Source organism: Lampris incognitus, chromosome 2, assembly GCF_029633865.1.
Source record: "Lampris incognitus isolate fLamInc1 chromosome 2, fLamInc1.hap2, whole genome shotgun sequence".
NCBI classification, from domain to species: domain Eukaryota; kingdom Metazoa; phylum Chordata; class Actinopteri; order Lampriformes; family Lampridae; genus Lampris; species Lampris incognitus.
In genome coordinates, this window is record NC_079212.1 from 120,453,753 (window position 1) to 120,470,676 (window position 16,924).

Here is a 16,924-nt window from a genome sequence, read left to right on the forward strand (position 1 = left end):
AGGCTTTTGCCCTTGAGCAAACAAGAGCCTTCATGATGCTGGTGGCACTGTCATGGCACTGTCCTCATGTACTTGTGTGTGTGTGTGTGTGTGTGTGTGTGTGTGTGTGTGTGTGTGTGAGAGAGAGAGAGATAAAGAGAGAGAGAGAGAGAGAGAGAGAGAGAGAGAGAGAGAGAGAGAGAGAGAGAGAGAGAGAGAGAGAGAGAGAGAGAGAGAGAGAGAGAGAGAGAGATAGATAGATAGATAGATAGATAGATAGATAGATAGATAGATAGATAGATAGATAGATAGATAGATAGATAGATAGATAGATAGATAGATAGATAGATAGATAGATAGAAATTGTTTATGTCTTTCACCTTATCTGTCTGTCCATTGGCCTTTTGCCTGTCTGTGTATATTTCTTTATAGCCTGTGCCTGAGGAGCTGCAGAACGGGCCGGGCTTTGGTTATGTTGTGGCCTTCAGACCTCACGGTGCCACAGGGTGGATGCAGGCTGCAGTGCCGTCTGCAGAGGCCTCCAGATATGTCTTCAAAAATGAGAGCATCCAGCCCTTCTCACCTTTCCAAGTGAAAGTCGGGGTTTACAACAACGAGGGGGAAGGACCATTTGGACCAATTATGACCATCTATTCAGCAGAGGAAGGTGGGTATGAGGCTGTGTCAAACTTAAGATGTTTTGAAGCTCTACTCAGCTACTATTTATGTCCACTTATGATTACTTTTAAAGAGTTTCCAATCTACTGCAGTTTTCACAATGATTGATCATGTTGCCAATATTATCCTATTAGTATTTGCAGACACTCACCCACCTGTCTACAGTTCTGTTGTTTGATGAAAGACATTGTTTTTATGAAAAAAAAATGAAAAAAAGATGGTCTTACTATAAGGGGCCATCAAAGCATATTATTGTCAGAACAGTGGTGCATTGGTTTGCACTGTTGCCTCAACGCAAGAAGGTCCTGGGTTCAAACCCCGGGGTTGTCCAACCTTGGGGGTCATTCCAGGTCATCCTCTGTATGGAGTTTACATGTTCGCCCTGTGCCTGCGGTGGGTTTTCCGGGTGCTCCGGTTTCCCCTAACATCAAAAAAGACATGCATGTTAGAGTTAATACTGCTGTCTGTGCCCTTGACTGAGGCATGGCAAGATAAACTGGAGTTGGTCCCTGGGTGCTGCACGGTGGCTGTTCCTAGCTACACAGCTAGGATGGGTTAAATACAGAGCTTAATTTCCCCACGGGGATCAATAAAGTATCTCAAAATCAAAAAAATTATTACTTCAAAAATCATATGGCATCTTATTTTATATTAACCACAGAGCCTGGTCGAGCACCCACTAGGATTCGTACCAAGAGCCTGTCTGCTTCTGAGATTGAAGTTTCCTGGAAAGCTCTGCCGTGGAACGCAAGTAGGAGAAGAGTCCTAGGCTATGAGGTGGGCTATAGTGAATTACCTAGTTTGTATTAGCTTCCACCCTTGTTCTGAGCGTCTGGGTGTGTGGGTGTGTGTGTGTGTGTGTGTGTGCCTATATGTGTGCAAATACGCACAAAACTGATGCTGTTGAATCTTGTTCTGTTATATTATTGATGAGTGTTTCAGCCCCCTGCATCTTTGGCATAGGAGATAATAGCTTGCTGCATGCATAATGGCCCATGGCTGTGGGTTAAGTCCCACGCCTATGGGTTTAGTTGTGTTGCTCATGTTGCTTACCTAAGTGCTGTAACTACACTGATTAGCCTAGTGATGCAATACACCAAAGGATAAAATGTTTAGCTTCTAATCTGCACAGCAACTTATAATGAGACATCCTGGGTTTGTGCTCAGTTAATTCTTCCAATTGTGCTCTGTATTGAAACTCAATATATGAACAAAAGGCCCTATTTTATCAATGGATTGTCAGAATTGCATGAAGTGACAGAATTGAAAATTGTTTATCACTCAAAGCCAACAAACGAGCAGGAGTGGACTAAACTATTACTGTGAGGAGAGACAAATTATATTTGTGCTGTCAAGTGTGCTAGCCATTTCAGCCCGAGTGATGAAAGAACTCAGATATCAGTGAAAGTTTATGGTTGGTAATTTTTTATTTTTTTAATTATCATGCTTCAGTTTTGACTGTAGAAACCTTACTATGCCAGTTTTGGGACTAAGTAAGTAGAGCCAAAGTGCAAACCCCATGCAAACCCAGAGGATACATGAGGTGACACATAGTATGGGAACATAAATTGGCCATCCAGGTAGTGTGGTGGTCTATTCCGTTGCCTACCAACACAGAGATCACCGGTTCAAATCCCCATGTTGCCCCCAGCTTGGTGGGGCATCCCTACAGACTCAGTTGGCCATGTCTGCAGTTGGGAAGTCGGATGTAGGTATCTGTCCTGGTCACTGCACTAGCGCCTCCTCTGGTCGGTTGGGGTACCTGTTTGGGGAGTGGCGTGATCCTCTCATGCGCTACTTCCCCCTGGCGAAACTCTTCACTGTCAGGTGAAAAGAAGCGGCTGGTGACTCCACATGTATCAGAGGAATCATGTGGTAGTCTGCAGCCCTCCCCGGATCAACAGAGGGGGTGGAGCAGCAACAGGGACGGCTCAGAAGAGTGGGGTAATTGGCCAGATATAACTGGGGAGAAAAGGGGGGGGGGGAATCCACAAAAAAAAGTATGGGTAAATAAATTTAGAACAACTTACAGTAGCAGTGGACTCTGTTCCACTTTTCAGCTTAGAGTTTGTTAACAGGGTGCACCAGAGGGCTTTTCACAGTGGTGTGTTATAAGGGTTTCAGCATCCATGTCTACGGATCTGCCCTGTCGATTTTCAGCTAAAGTACTGGGCCAAAAGTGAAAAGGACGATACAGCCAGTGTGCAGAGAACTGTGGGGAATCAAACATCCACTGTTATTCGCGGGGTGAGAGGCAGCACCACGTATTACATCACTATGAGGGCATACAACACCGCTGGAGCGGGACCTCCCAGCACAACTGTCAATGTCACCACCAAGAAACCACGTGAGCATGTGATTTCTTTATGGCCATTTATGACCAGTGGTTGTTCTCTTCCACTGTTGTGGACATTTTTTTGTCCGTTTGATGTGATGTAATATAAATGTGTCTGTGGACTCTAGCACCCAGCCAGCCCCCAGCCAAAGTGATGTGGAACACATCGAACTCCAAGATTATACTTAACTGGGAGCAGGTCAAAGCCCTGGAGAACGAATCAGAGGTCACCGGGTACAAAGTAAGGAGATGGATGCATGTTTGTTTTTATTTTCTTTGCCACAAATTAGCATCTGTTGTCACGACTTCCCTTTGCATGACCTTCTCTTTCACACCTGCCATCCATCCTCAGGTGTTGTACAAAAGGAACCTCCACAGTCGCCCCAGCGTGGTGGAGACAAACACCACCTCAGTGGAGCTGTCCTTGCCGATTGATCAGGAGTACATCATCCAGATCAAACCGTTTGGAGAAGGGGGGGAAGGCAGCAGTAGCAGACAGATCACCATCCCAAGAATACCAGGTCAGCCGAGGCCCGGCTACTCCCACCAGCCCTATGGGCGAACTGCATAATCTACTCCCATGCTTCTGTTTCTGCTTGCCAGAGTAGATTAACTACTGTCACCATCTCCAAAGGAACAGAGAGAGAGAGAGAGAGAGAGAGAGAGAGAGAGAGAGAGAGAGAGAGGGAGGGGAAAATAAATTGCTACATGGGAGGCTGCAGCACATGAACCCATAACAAAAGTGCTGCTTGAAAAGTTTTGCAATTTAAACAGTACACATCAGGTGCCACATTCTGAAGTGAAAACAATTATTTCTGAGCATTTTGGTATTCGCGATGTCTTGATTACTAATACATGCCAGTGGGAAAACAGATTACAGAAAAAGGCATTTCAGAAAGTAAAGTGTTCTTTTCAATGCACCTTGACTAATGGCATCATTGTGTTCAACACCTTTCAGGTCCCAATGCGATCGGCTCGGCATCCAAGGTGTCCACCCTGTCAGCCCTCAGTACAATAGCACTGTCTTTCACAGCCAGGACATCCTTATGACAAACAGCTACCAGCAGACATTGCATCTGACGTGGAGACAGCTCTACCACCAAATGCAAACACGGCCCAGTCTGGTGTAACTAGATCCATTCATGTAGATTTTAGAGGCAGAAGGAAGGGGCTGACATTATATATATATATATCAAATAAAAACCACATGTCATAGAGATGACAGGGAAAAAGCCCACCTCAGCACCAAGGCTAAGTAAGGGGGTTGACCGATGTTTTGACTCTTTTGACTCTGTTGTTACCAAAGCAGCTTTCATAAAAAGAAAATTCGGAACAAAAAAATCTTATATGCATCTTTTTTGTATGACATAAGCTTTTCTAAATTTCTTTCAAATCAATGCAAAATTGGTTTGCGTTTTTTTTTTTCTCAAAGGACATAGTGTGAGAGGAGTTAAATGCATGGTAAAAAAAACAAACATGATCACTTTCTAACGGTCTAGGGATATCAATTTGGCAAATTAATTCCATTGTTGTTGTTGTTTTTTTGGGGGGGGGTTCCCCCTTTTTCTCCCCAGTTGTATCCGGCCAATTACCCCACTTTTCCGAGCCATCCCAGTTGCTGCTCCACCCTCTCTGCTGATCCGGGGAGGGCTGCAGACTACCACATGCCTCCTCCGATACATGTGGAGTCACCAGCCGCTTCTTATCACCTGAAAGTGAGGAGTTTTTGCCAGGGGGATGTAGCGTGTGAGAGGATCACGCTATCCCCCCCACCCCGTTCCCCCTCCCCCTGAACAGGTGTCTGACCGACCAGAGGAGGCGCTAGTGCGGCGACCAGGACACATACCCACATCCATCTTCTTACCCGCAGACGGCCAATTGTGTCTGGAGGAACACCCAACCAAGCCAGAGGTAACACAGGGATTCGAACCGACAATCCCCATGTTGGTAGGCAACGGAATAGACTGCTACGCTACCTGGACGCCCCATTCCATTGTGTTTTTCTCATGAACACCTGGTCTGGTCGCATTCTCGATATGAGGGACCTTTACAATCACAGCACTGGAGAATGGTCCAAGAGGCCTATGTATATGAGTAGTCTGGACACAGTGCAGATTTTAGTTGGTCAGTAGCATTAGTACAGTCACGTTTCTAATTTCAGCCCACCCTTGTAAAGAGAATATTTCTATGAAAGGCGCTCACAGACAGTGGGTGAGTTGAAACTGCAACCGAAAAAAAAAGTATGTTTAAAAGACTTATCAATTTGAGGGTTGGCATCATCTCCAGTAAATTAAAAAAAGAAAAAAAAGTAATCATTTTGGATATATTTGAAGTCTTGTTTGGTTTGAAAAGTTGAGGAGTCTCTTTCTGAGAAGTGGTTTGCAACAGAAGAAACTGCAACTTTTTTTTTTAATTTACTTTTTTAAACCACAAGTGTGCTCCTTTTCAGAGACAGGAAAATTAACATGTACTATCAAAAACACCAAGGGCTTTTTCTAACAGGCATCCCACAATTATCCGACTCCAAGATGTAGATAACTGATGTCAAAGCTGTCAACATCAACAATAGAAACTAATATTAACTAAGATTAACTACTGTAATACTACTGTCATGGCCACAAAACATAGTATGGCCGAGCTGGAGGTAAGTTAATTTTAAGTTTCTATATATTAATTTAACTAAAGGTTATTTAAAAGATAATAAAATAATAGTAAAAGGAAGACTAGCCCAGAGCCAGAACATATTATTACCTATATTGCAAGAATTATTTTTGCATATGGTGATAGTGGTAGATGACGGCACTAATCAAGCTCCCGCCAAGACCATTTTGCATGAAGAGCAAAATCAAACTCTTCTTTAACAAAAAACCTTCAGCATAATTGTTTTTTTTATTATTATTAATTACTTTCTGTTGTGATATAACAATAGCAGATATGACTTCAAGATCTATCATTACCATCCACAACAATGGCCACCATTATTGTTACTGCTAAGAGATCGACAGTTCAACCTGTCTCGGCTACACAGCCCCCCCCCCCCCCCCCCCCCCGGATCAGTTTTCCACAGTTCTGATTGGACCTGATACGTTTTGAAATTATTTTCAATTTGGGGAAGACCAGAGAAAACTTAAGGTGATCAACTCACAGGATCGGTTGTAGCTCACAAGGCGAGTTAAGAATGTTAATTGGCGGCACACTTTTGTCTTCTGAAGTTAAAAAATAAGTAAAAACTCACTACTGTGGTTCTGCGTTAAACCAGAGTGGAAGTTTTCTCTCCAGTGAATGAACCATTTATAAATATCTTGACTGTACTTCTTTATATATATATATTTATATTTTGAAAACATTGCACTTAAGCCATCCACATGACAAGTTGTAGTACAATTAGAAATTGGACTATGCTCGGGTTGCTGTACCTTGGCCATGGGATTGCAGTGGTGACCGGTCCCATGCGGCTGTCCCAGGCTCCTCATCCTTTCAGTTAGCCCTGTGTCTAAAGCTATTCTTTGCCTTGTGTGTGCCTCATCATATGTTCAAGATCCTCAGGTCCTTAAAAGAGCCTTAACTTATCATATGTAATTATATCAAGAAAACATTAGACGCATAGAGAACTATGAAACAGCCGTGGTGATGTTTACATGCTGCTGTGTTGATAGATATTGTACGTTGGGATCTGGGCCAGCTTTTTTTGTACAATGCTGAGGTAACTGGCAATAGTTTTAACAGCATTTTGCTGTTTAGCATGGACTATTGGCAATATCTGATAGCTGGTACATTTTTTTTTTGGGTGGGGGATGCATTCTTAAGAGTTGATGCTGCTGATCTTTTCGTTTTCTCATTGTCCTCTGATGCCATGTGGGACTGCTATGGTACAGTGGTGCAGTGCAGTCGGTATGTAGCTTGTAATCCAGTTAATTACAGGTAGTTTGTAGTATTTTGAAAGGAAGTGTACTGTAGGCTACTGGGTCTCGCTTGGAATCATGCATCAAAAACGTGTAATATACTGTTTTGTACACTTCAAATCGTTTATATAAAAGAACCTTTCTAAAGAGCGGGTTTACTTGGTTTTTATGTACTGTAATACTACTATTTCATACTGTTGCAGATTGTTGCTCAGCATGACTGTAACGTGTCCCCTCTGTTCTGTCTATCTGCAAAACTGACTGAATGGCTTTAGGACCATGCAAAATTAAATACTTATGTGTACTTATGTGTAACCAGAGCTTTGAACCACGATCAGCCCATATGTCTCTGCCTCTGTCTCAACCAGGTGTTCTCCACCCTCTGAGGTACTCCGAGCTAATACGTCTACTATTGGCCTCACGGAAGTTTTCTTCGTTGCTGTTTGTTGTTTATACTGTGTTAATAAAGTTTATTGATTTCTACAACAATGGCCAACCCTTTTGACTCATCCAAATTGACAATGACTTCTAAATTTGGCATAATTATACTCCTCAGCACAAATGTGAACGTGTATGTAACCAGGAGGGTGCTCAGTGGAAAGTAGGTTTGGTAGTTTGTCGTGTGTGTGTGTGTGTGAGAGAGAGAGAGAGAGAGAGAGAGAGAGAGAGAGAGAGAGAGAGAGAGAGAGAGAGAGAGAGAGAGAGAGAGAGAGAGAGAGAGAGAGAGAGAGAGAGAGAGAGAGAGAGAGAGAGAGAATGGATCGGATCAGACAAACTTAATCCTTGTGATAGAGTTGAATATGTACTTTTGAAATGACATTAAACACTTTGCAGTGTTTAAATTTCATCATCCGTGTTTGTTTGCTCCGTTGGGGAGCGTAGGCGAGACGGGATGACGATCAGACCAAACAGAACGTTACGCAGGTTCACCCGCTAACCAGAGTAGCAAAGTCTCAACAACAATACAAATGCTTAACACTTTATAATTGAATACATTTTTTACCAATATTCTGTGGGTTTCAAGGCTCGACATGTAATCAATTGAGCTAAAATGCCTTCTAAACCACGAACACGTATAGTGAGCCCCCCTCTCATTTCCAGAAAATGATCCTTCCTACTTTCAGAAGGGTTTACTATCCGATTCAAATTTTACATCTGAATAATGTGACAGGTAAGGAAATTGGATAGAACTCTTGAGTGATGACTGACGAGACGACAATGAATCGTAATACACAAAATCTCACAATTATCGATGCCTCTCCATTCATCCATTTCCGCTTGATCCAATTCGTGGTCGCTGGGGAGACGCCCTGATTAGATCAGCCGTGCGTACACACACACACACACACACACACACAGGCAATGCAGAAACTGGAATTCACCAGACATGCATGTCTTCGGACAGTGTGAGAAAACCTGCGTGTGGGGAAGAAACTATATAAACACCAGAAGTGCATGCAAACTCCGCACAAATGGGCTGAATTTGAAGAGGATCCCCTCACACATGACATTCTTCTAATTTTGTTGTTCATGGCAAATACACTAGGTGGTGCTAAAAGCTGAAAAAAGATTTGAATGAAGGACTTCGTAAGACCACAAGATGGCAGTAAAGGTAAAAGATGCTTTCTATTTGCCGTTACCTCAGTAAGGACAGTTACGTCTCAATTTCTTTGACGTTACCAATGCAAAATAAAAAAAACCTTTATTTTGCCAACTACATGAGATTTGCAAGACACTGAATAGATTAAAAGTACCCTCCCCCCGCTTTCATTCCAAGTTTCCTGTCCCTGTTTCACATCATTTCTGCCATTTTCAGTTCTGGTGACTCAAAATCAGAGACAATGTTTTTTTGTTTTTTGTTTTTTAATCATACTGAGACATTTATTTGTGTGTATGTTTCCATTGAGACTGAATGCAAATACAGCAAATACATACCACCAAGCACTAGGGGAATGTAGAGCAAAATGCTGTGGGGGATTGAAGGCGAAGGCTTAACAGTGGAGCAGTTTTATGCAGCTTACAAAAAACTCTGATCCTGGGTCTGTACTATGCTTGGCTCTGCATTTACGGGGCACATGTATTTTACCTTGGCACTGCAGACTACGAGTCAACTTTTACTCCTAATCACTTGGCTCAATGTCACAGCCTTCACAAGACAGCAATTTGCTTTCAAGATAGCCTGATCTCACCTTGGATTTAGAGAGGAGGTCATCTCTAGATCCACCTCACAGAGATGGGTTAACAGCATTTTCAACTGCATGGTCATTATTCCCAAAACAATTAATCTGAGTGTAAGGCACCCCTTTGTGTGACATTTCTATTGCACTACTGCCCTTAAGGTTTTACTTACTGTCTCATGAGTTCTGCTATAAAATTAACCAAACTTTAGCCCCACTCCTGCTGTATTTGTGCCCGTCAATAAAGTTTGCAGAATAAAATATAGAAGATGTATGTACAGCACAGGCCTTCCAAACTTCAATTAACCACATCACTTACACATCCTTTTTTTCCCCAATACCATCAGCAGTCATTTTTCTTTTATAAGAAATTTGCTCGATACTACATCAAAGATAAGTCATTTGATATCTCCCAGCAATATATATGTGCAGTATACACTGTTGCGAGCAAGTGCCTTAACAACAATCCAGTGTCATATGACTAGATCAAATGGAATAAAACAAAAATATTACACAGATCAGTTGCTAGGGAATCTTTTTTTTTTTTTTCTACAGACACATCGATAGCAGGTAGACATTTTTCAAGATATTCCAGCACAGGAGAGGGGGATTGGACAACAAGGGGGACAAAGCCATGGTCACAGATGTTGTATAGCTCCTTAACTAACTGTGTTTTTAAGATTTGGTTATGCTCTTAGTATGTATGAGATGTCACAGTTTTCTCCCTTTAGTGGACAGGTAATGAGGCTGCTTATTGCAAAATCTCCTCTGCAGTGAAGTGCACCGCTTTGATGAAGTGTAGCACGATGACAGCAACACTGCAAACATGGCTGCCGAAGAGGGCTTCTTATTAACGATGAGCGATGCATAGTATAGTATTAAAGGCTATTCCAGAATATAGTTCAGAAAACAGCAGGTTTTGTGGATAGAGATGGGGCTTTAATTTGTCACACTATGAAACCGGGCTTGGGAAGGGAATAGGAAATAGAAAGGGGGAAGAAAAACCATATGCCTCACATTCACCACTCCTATAAATACAAAAACAAACTCATACAGTGTAACTTAAATAGGTATTCCAGCAGAGAAAAAAAAATTAACCATGTTATTCCTATGATCTCGGACAGTGTAAACTACATGTGGATATGCACCGACATATTCATGGCTTCATAGGAAAGTGGTCTTAGTTATTTTTCTGAAAAAAAAGCTTACTGGGTAACGCATTGTAAATGTTCAAAAAGTTGGTCTCCAATTAATTCCCTGTCAGCTCCAGGTAATTCCTCCAGATTACATCCTACATTTGGAAAAAAAATTAAGGCCAACTAAGCCGACATGGTAAATCTTGGAGCAGCTAGTAGGAGCAGAAACAGGACCATCTACGTGCAGTACACACAAGGTATTTATGTTGCGTTGAATGAGGTCATTTAATTCCAAACCTATGGAAAGACTTGTTCATCTTCCCAAATCAAGACTTAACTGCTGATAATCATAGGAATAACACACCAAATCTGTTTCATGACTGGAAAAAAAAAAATCAAGTAAGTAAAAACTGATCATTACACTCAAAACTTATTAGGAAAAACATTATATTAAAATTTGCTCTAGAAAATCTTAAACACTTGACCAGCATTATTTTTTTTTCCATTTTAGGATGATGACAAGTTAACACACCAAAACGAAACAGTGACTGTAAAAATGGGTGAAGATAGCAATGTGTTTTATGCTGGAGGTTGGGACCAAAAGCAGAGTTCACGGTGATCCTGTCCACTGGGGTAGTATAGAACAGTCCTTATGTTCTGCACATGACTTATCTATGCACATGACTTATCTATCCGTAACAGTCCATCAACACTGATAAGTGTCCGCTAGGCCAGTAGTCCACACAGTTTCCTTCCATCTAAGCGCTCATGGATTTCAGTCATGTTGCAAATTTCATTCCCGTGACTATTTTTGAACCATGCAGATTATAATCATCTAGTATAATACATATTTCATAAACAAGCAAACACTGGACATTATTCGGATCATCTATAGTTATTAAAAATGTAAAAAGCCAGTAAGACAGCTGCTGATTATAGTGAGGATGTCACGCTTGAGGTGACAATAAGCATTAAAGGCTGGCTCTCGCCACTCGGAACCTCCCACACAGCAAATATGCACAGCACTTCACCCTTCCCTCTCATCAGACTCCTCCAGCTCTGCTCTCATATTTCATTTTATGACATCAGCACAGGGCAGGCATTACCATCTCAAATAAAGTATTAGAGAGTGCTCTGTGGGGGCCGGGTATTTGTAGAATAGCTGATTAATGTAATGGTTTGTGTGTGTGCATGTGCATTTGTGACAAGTGGACGTGTATGCGGGAAGGGAAGAAGGGATAGTCAGTTGGCTTTATCTTGAGCAAAATCACATCACTGTCACAACAAATGGAGAATGTCGGGGAGTTCAAGGAAGCCGAAGACCGTTTATATTGGGAGACGAAGAACAATCAAGCCACCTTGAGTGTAACATGAGTAAATGCAAACAGTAATGGCTGATATACAATAGGGCAAATATTCAATGGCATCGCCACGTGCTGTAGACCAACTGATTAATAATCCGAGATAAAATGTTTCCTGTTCTGAAGGAGATGGGAGGGTTTGGGTGGGCCAGGATGAGACGGGAGGCTTGGTGGGGGTTGGAGGCCACATCACAGTCGGCTTGGCTAAAGGGACAGGAGTGGAGGGCTACTGCATTTTGAAGAGCCACAGGCCCACAGTTTGTAGTTGTGTCAGTGTATACACAGTGGGGGTAGGAGTCCTTTGATTGGGTTGGTGGCATACTGTAGGGTGGGGCAGGAGACGGATGGGCTAGATGCACCTCTCCTGTCCGCCGGTCCCAAGAGCCACCATCATCAATCAGGACTGCAGAGAGGCAAGGCAATATTTGAAGCACTGATCAGGACAAAGGCAAGCTAAATCATTTTGACATGAATTACTTTGGTATACGCGTTATCCTTACACATACTCTTACAATTACAATGCAGACTGTGGTTTGGCTATTTCATGGTAGTAATGTGAATTGGTTGTCAACATTCTCAACTTCTCATACCTCGGAGTTTTCTTGAATTCTCCTCGGTGGGAGACTCTGTTTCCCTGATAACCACCGCTTTTGTCACCAGCATGTCGGGGTGTTGCTGTTTGGCTTCTTGGATAGCCATGGCAAGGGCCTGTGGGGCATAACAAGTTATCAAATCTATCAAACATTCACATGTTATCCAACATTTTCTGCCAGTTATGAGTGTTATTAAGTAATGAGTTACCCTCTGTACTGTTTGTAACCACATGGCTTAAAACATGCCATGCAGGATTTCTTTTTTTTTTTTGATTTTCTCTTTTTCCCCCCAATTGTATCCAGCCAATTACCCCACTCTTGCGAGCAATCCCGGTTGCTGCTCCACCCACTCCGCCGATTCCAGGGAAGGCTGCAGACTACCACATGCCTCCTCCGATACATGTGGAGTCACCAGCCGCTTCTTTTCACCTGACAGTGAGGAGTTTCACCAGGGGGACGTAGTGCATGGGAGGATCACGCTAACCCCCCCCCCAGTCCCCCCTCCACCCCCTAAACAGACGCCCCCGACCAACCAGAGCAGGTGCTAGTGCAGTGACCAGTCACACATACTGACATCTGCCTTCCCACCAGTAGACACGGCCAATTGTGTCTGTAGCGACGCCTGACCAAGCCGGAGGTAACACTGGGATTCGATCCAGCGATCCCCGTATTGGTAGGCAACAGAATAGACCGCTACGCCACCGGACGCCCCTGCCGTGTAGGAATTTAAAGGTGCTATGAGAGAATTTTTGGACTCTTGCTGACTTTGCATGCCTCTGTCAAAAAAGGAAGTTGTGTTTTGCAGAAGAGCGACTTGATTCTGCATAAATGCATTGCCTCATTGCAAAGATCTACATTCAGCCTCTGGTACCTCATGCTACCAGAGAGAGATGTAGTGGGTGTTTTGGAAAAACAGGTGTTTGAAAGATACACAAAATTGAGTTAATTTATCTCCAATTGCAGCTATCCTATCTGTGCGCCACAGATCATCTTGTCAGATTTCAGGGAGAATCCATCCTGGAGACAAGCATTTGGAATCATTATACAGCAATATCCAATCATCTTGCTGATGGTCTCATTTGCTTGTGTCGGTCAAATAGAGGCATCAAAACTAAATTAACTGAAGTTAATAAATAATCAGTGAGAAACTCCTCGTAGCTGGTTCATATAATTTAATTAAAATAATTATGAATATGAAATCTAAACCTCACCTGATGCTGGTCTACATCGTCGTCACCTGTAATGATGATTCTTTTCTCAATCCTGTCTCAGAATAACCTCCTTTCACAGTCTGGAAAACACACAGGCCTGATAAGTTACAAACCTATAAGAGGTATGGATCTCTATAATTATCTCTGCAGCCCCTTTGACTGAATCTGTTAAAACACTAAATACTTCCACAGTTTTACCATTTAGGAAATCTAATGGGAAAAGGTAGTGGAAGATTAGGATAAAAACATTCAAAATAAGTGACTGTAGAACAACATATATATATGTCCATTTGCTGCTTAATATATTTTTGTCCTTTTTTCTGTTGACCGATAATGCCAGATCATTTTAGTGTTTCATTGTTAATTTCACTGGCAGCTACTTTTCAGTATATGGAAAAGGAGTTGTAAGAAATATATCATCTTGGTCTATGCTGCTGTCAATACAATAAGCAACTGATGTGTATGCACTGTTGATGGATGTGCCGGGATGGGTGTGAAGTCTCGTCATCTCACAGTAGCCAGTCGGGACAGATATAAAATTACCTTAGTAACTTGGGTTGTGGTTGCTGATGTGACGTTCTCAGTAGTCACTGTCAGCGGGGAAACAACACACTCTCTGTCCAGGGACCCTGCTTTTACCTAGAGGACAGTCATTACAGGCACTGAGTCATTCAAATACAATGCTGCTCTAACCAAATGCATTATCAAAACCCAAAGGGACACACTGCAAAGACACACATACAAACACACACACATGCGCACACAGTTTTAGATATGACGTACAAACACTTACACACACATTCACACCACTGAAAGAGTATGGGCAATGACACAGGAGGTAGCAAGTGCACACAAGCACACAACACACACACACCATACACACACGTTCAAAAGCTCTCTTGCACAACTACGTGGATTGTCTCATGACAATATGAAAATTGCATCATATTGCTTTCAGTCAATATTGTAGGAAACAGCTCCTCCTGAGAAAAATAACACACTAGCATGAGTCACAATACATGATCTGCTATACCATGTGTTCATTGCTCCAGCCATTTAGTGGGATAGTAGAAAAGTTGAAATAGAAGAAGGCAAGCACAGATAGGATGATTTTTTTTCGGGGGCGGGGGGGGTCTCCCTTTTTCTCCCTAATTGTACCTGGTCAATTACTCCACTCTTACAAACTGTTCCAGCCGCTGCTCCACCACCTCTGCCGATCTAGGGAGGGCTGCAGACTACCACATGCCTCCTCCGATACATGTGGAGTTGCCAGCCGCTCTTCTTCACCTGACAGTGAGGAGTTTGGCCAGGGGATGTAGCACATGGGAGGATCACGCTATTCCCCCCAGTTCCCCCTCCCCCTGAACAGGTGCTCCGACCGACCCAGAGGAGGCGTTAGTGCAGCAAGCAGGACACATACCCACATTCAGCTTCCCACCCTCAAGACACAGCCAATTGTGTCTGTAGGGACGCCCGACAAAGCCAGAGGTAACATGGGGATTCGAACCAGCTACCCCCCGTGCTGCTAGGCAACAGAATAGGCCACCGTGGCTACCTGGACGCCCCCAGATAGAGTGATATTTACCGTGTCATCCACCTAAAGTCTAAAGCAACATTGTCATTTTCTAAAGATACTTACAGGTGAGCCATTTTCTTTAAGTGTTGCATGTACCTCCCTATGGCTGACAACTTCATAGTTCTGAAATAAAGAAACAAGGAAAGTTGGTTAGCCAGTAACCACTGCCAATACGAATCTACAGTGTTTTGCAAAGGCATATACGGGACCTGATTTGGTGCATTAGTTGTCAATCAAAAAGCAACTGATAGAAAATTATCCAAGCTACTTCATGCAACATCATACAAAAACTGAATACCTATCGCTCACTGAAGCAGTGCACATGCAAGTTATCCTAAATAATAAGCGCTGAGTGGTGCAGACAGATTTTGTGCACTCGAGCCAAATTACATTTCTGGTGCAAAAAAAACAACATTTATAGATTAATCATTCTTTCATCTTAGAAATACTACCATGGTACAGCCATTCCTAGCCCAGCAAGATGATGAATAACTTATTCATGCCTTTATACCAAGAAGACAGGACTGGGCAATACATCAAATATTTGATATATTTGTGTTGATTTTGTTGGATATAAAAATAGGAAACATTGTAAACGTCAAGGTGATGTTAATTTGCATTTTATTCAGCCAGTTGAGTTTCCTGAAGATTGTATCATTTGAAGTAGTTTTGCAACTCCTCCTTGCTTTGATAGTATTGGAGAATTGGTAGAGTACTGATCTTGCATGGCCAGACCTCCATCTTGACAAGCTCATGGAGGGTTTGTCGATAAGCTGCATTATACAAGAAACTGTGAAAATGTGCTATGTGGCATTGTTCCAAGATAGAAACTGATGAACAACTCTTTGTGGTACTGTTATTCGTTTAAGGAAAATGTGAATACTAAACTCAATGGAGCCTATCAGCAAACCAGGAAGCTTTCAAATTCAGATTGTCCGCCAGTGAAGTTACCTGTGACACAAATGCAGCAGCATTCCAGAGAGACACGGAGGACTGCTCAGTATTATGGCCGCTAAAGTATATATATATATATATGTGTGTGTGTGTGTGTGTGTGTGTGTGTGTGTGTGTGTATATCAACACATACAGGAAAAAAGATTTTAATACATTGCAGTACAGGCCTGTTTTGTGCGTCTCGCACTCATCACCTGTTAATGCACTCACAACACCGTTGATGGTTTCGGGAAAAAAAAACCGCTATATATAAGTTTCGTTTATTAATCCCCTTCGAGAAACTCATTTACTGCAAATTAACCCATCCTAGCTGTGATCTGTGTAGCTAGAAGCAGTGGGCTGCCACCTTCGTGCTGCCACCGGGGACCAACTCCGGTTCTTTTCCCATTGCCTTGGTCAGGGGCACAGACAGGAGGTATAAACCCAAACATGCGTGTTTCTTTTGATGGTGGGGGAAATCGGAGCACCTGGAGAAAACCCACCACAGACCCGGGGAGAACATGCAAACTTCACTCAGAGGACGACCTGGGATGACACCCAAGGTTGGACAACCCCGGGGTTTGAACTCAGGACCTTCTTGCTGTGAGGCGACAGTGCTAACCACTGGGCCACCATGCCGCCCATACATATATACATACATACACACACACACAATTTATATATATATATAATCCAGTGATTCAGGTAATTCTTTAATTGACAGTACAAGCCTGTTTCATGCCATAAGCAATCATCAGCTGTCATTTATATATATATACATACACATACACACACACACACACATACGTACTTAGCACAAAAAGTAAGGAAATTTGTGTTTGGTAGATCATTTCTTTGTTGTAACAATGCTTCTTGACAATAAATCTTATACTGTTGGAAAGCCTGTTTATTTCCCTTTTAAATGGTGCCAGATTTGTAAGGAACATGCATTTGTGGGATGAGCAGCAGAGCTGAGTATGTGGGTTGTGCCCATGAAAAATTTGCCAAATCTTCTCTGCCAATGGCAAACAGCTTATTTTGCT

At 42.5% G+C, this 16,924-nt stretch overlaps 2 protein-coding genes across 2 annotated transcripts in view; one reads left to right on the plus strand and one right to left on the minus strand.

Moving 5' to 3' along the window:
- The window catches only part of cntn4 (contactin 4), a 68,211-nt gene extending 64,169 nt beyond the window's left edge, over nucleotides 1-4,042 (plus strand). Inside the window, exons 13-18 of the mRNA XM_056273025.1 lie at nucleotides 412-646; nucleotides 1,319-1,434; nucleotides 2,818-3,004; nucleotides 3,121-3,233; nucleotides 3,345-3,513; nucleotides 3,951-4,042. Of these exons, the coding sequence (XP_056129000.1) occupies nucleotides 412-646; nucleotides 1,319-1,434; nucleotides 2,818-3,004; nucleotides 3,121-3,233; nucleotides 3,345-3,513; nucleotides 3,951-4,042 (912 nt within the window). The remainder of the gene's footprint in view (nucleotides 1-411; nucleotides 647-1,318; nucleotides 1,435-2,817; nucleotides 3,005-3,120; nucleotides 3,234-3,344; nucleotides 3,514-3,950) is intronic.
- A 6,846-nt stretch (nucleotides 4,043-10,888) lies between these two features.
- Nucleotides 10,889-16,924, minus strand: part of LOC130133650 (band 4.1-like protein 1) — a 116,194-nt gene continuing 110,158 nt past the window's right edge. The window contains 6 exon segments of the mRNA XM_056302077.1: nucleotides 10,889-11,971; nucleotides 12,159-12,276; nucleotides 13,373-13,428; nucleotides 13,431-13,452; nucleotides 13,916-14,011; nucleotides 15,012-15,071. Coding sequence (XP_056158052.1) covers nucleotides 11,625-11,971; nucleotides 12,159-12,276; nucleotides 13,373-13,428; nucleotides 13,431-13,452; nucleotides 13,916-14,011; nucleotides 15,012-15,071 — 699 coding nt within the window. The 3' untranslated portion in view covers nucleotides 10,889-11,624.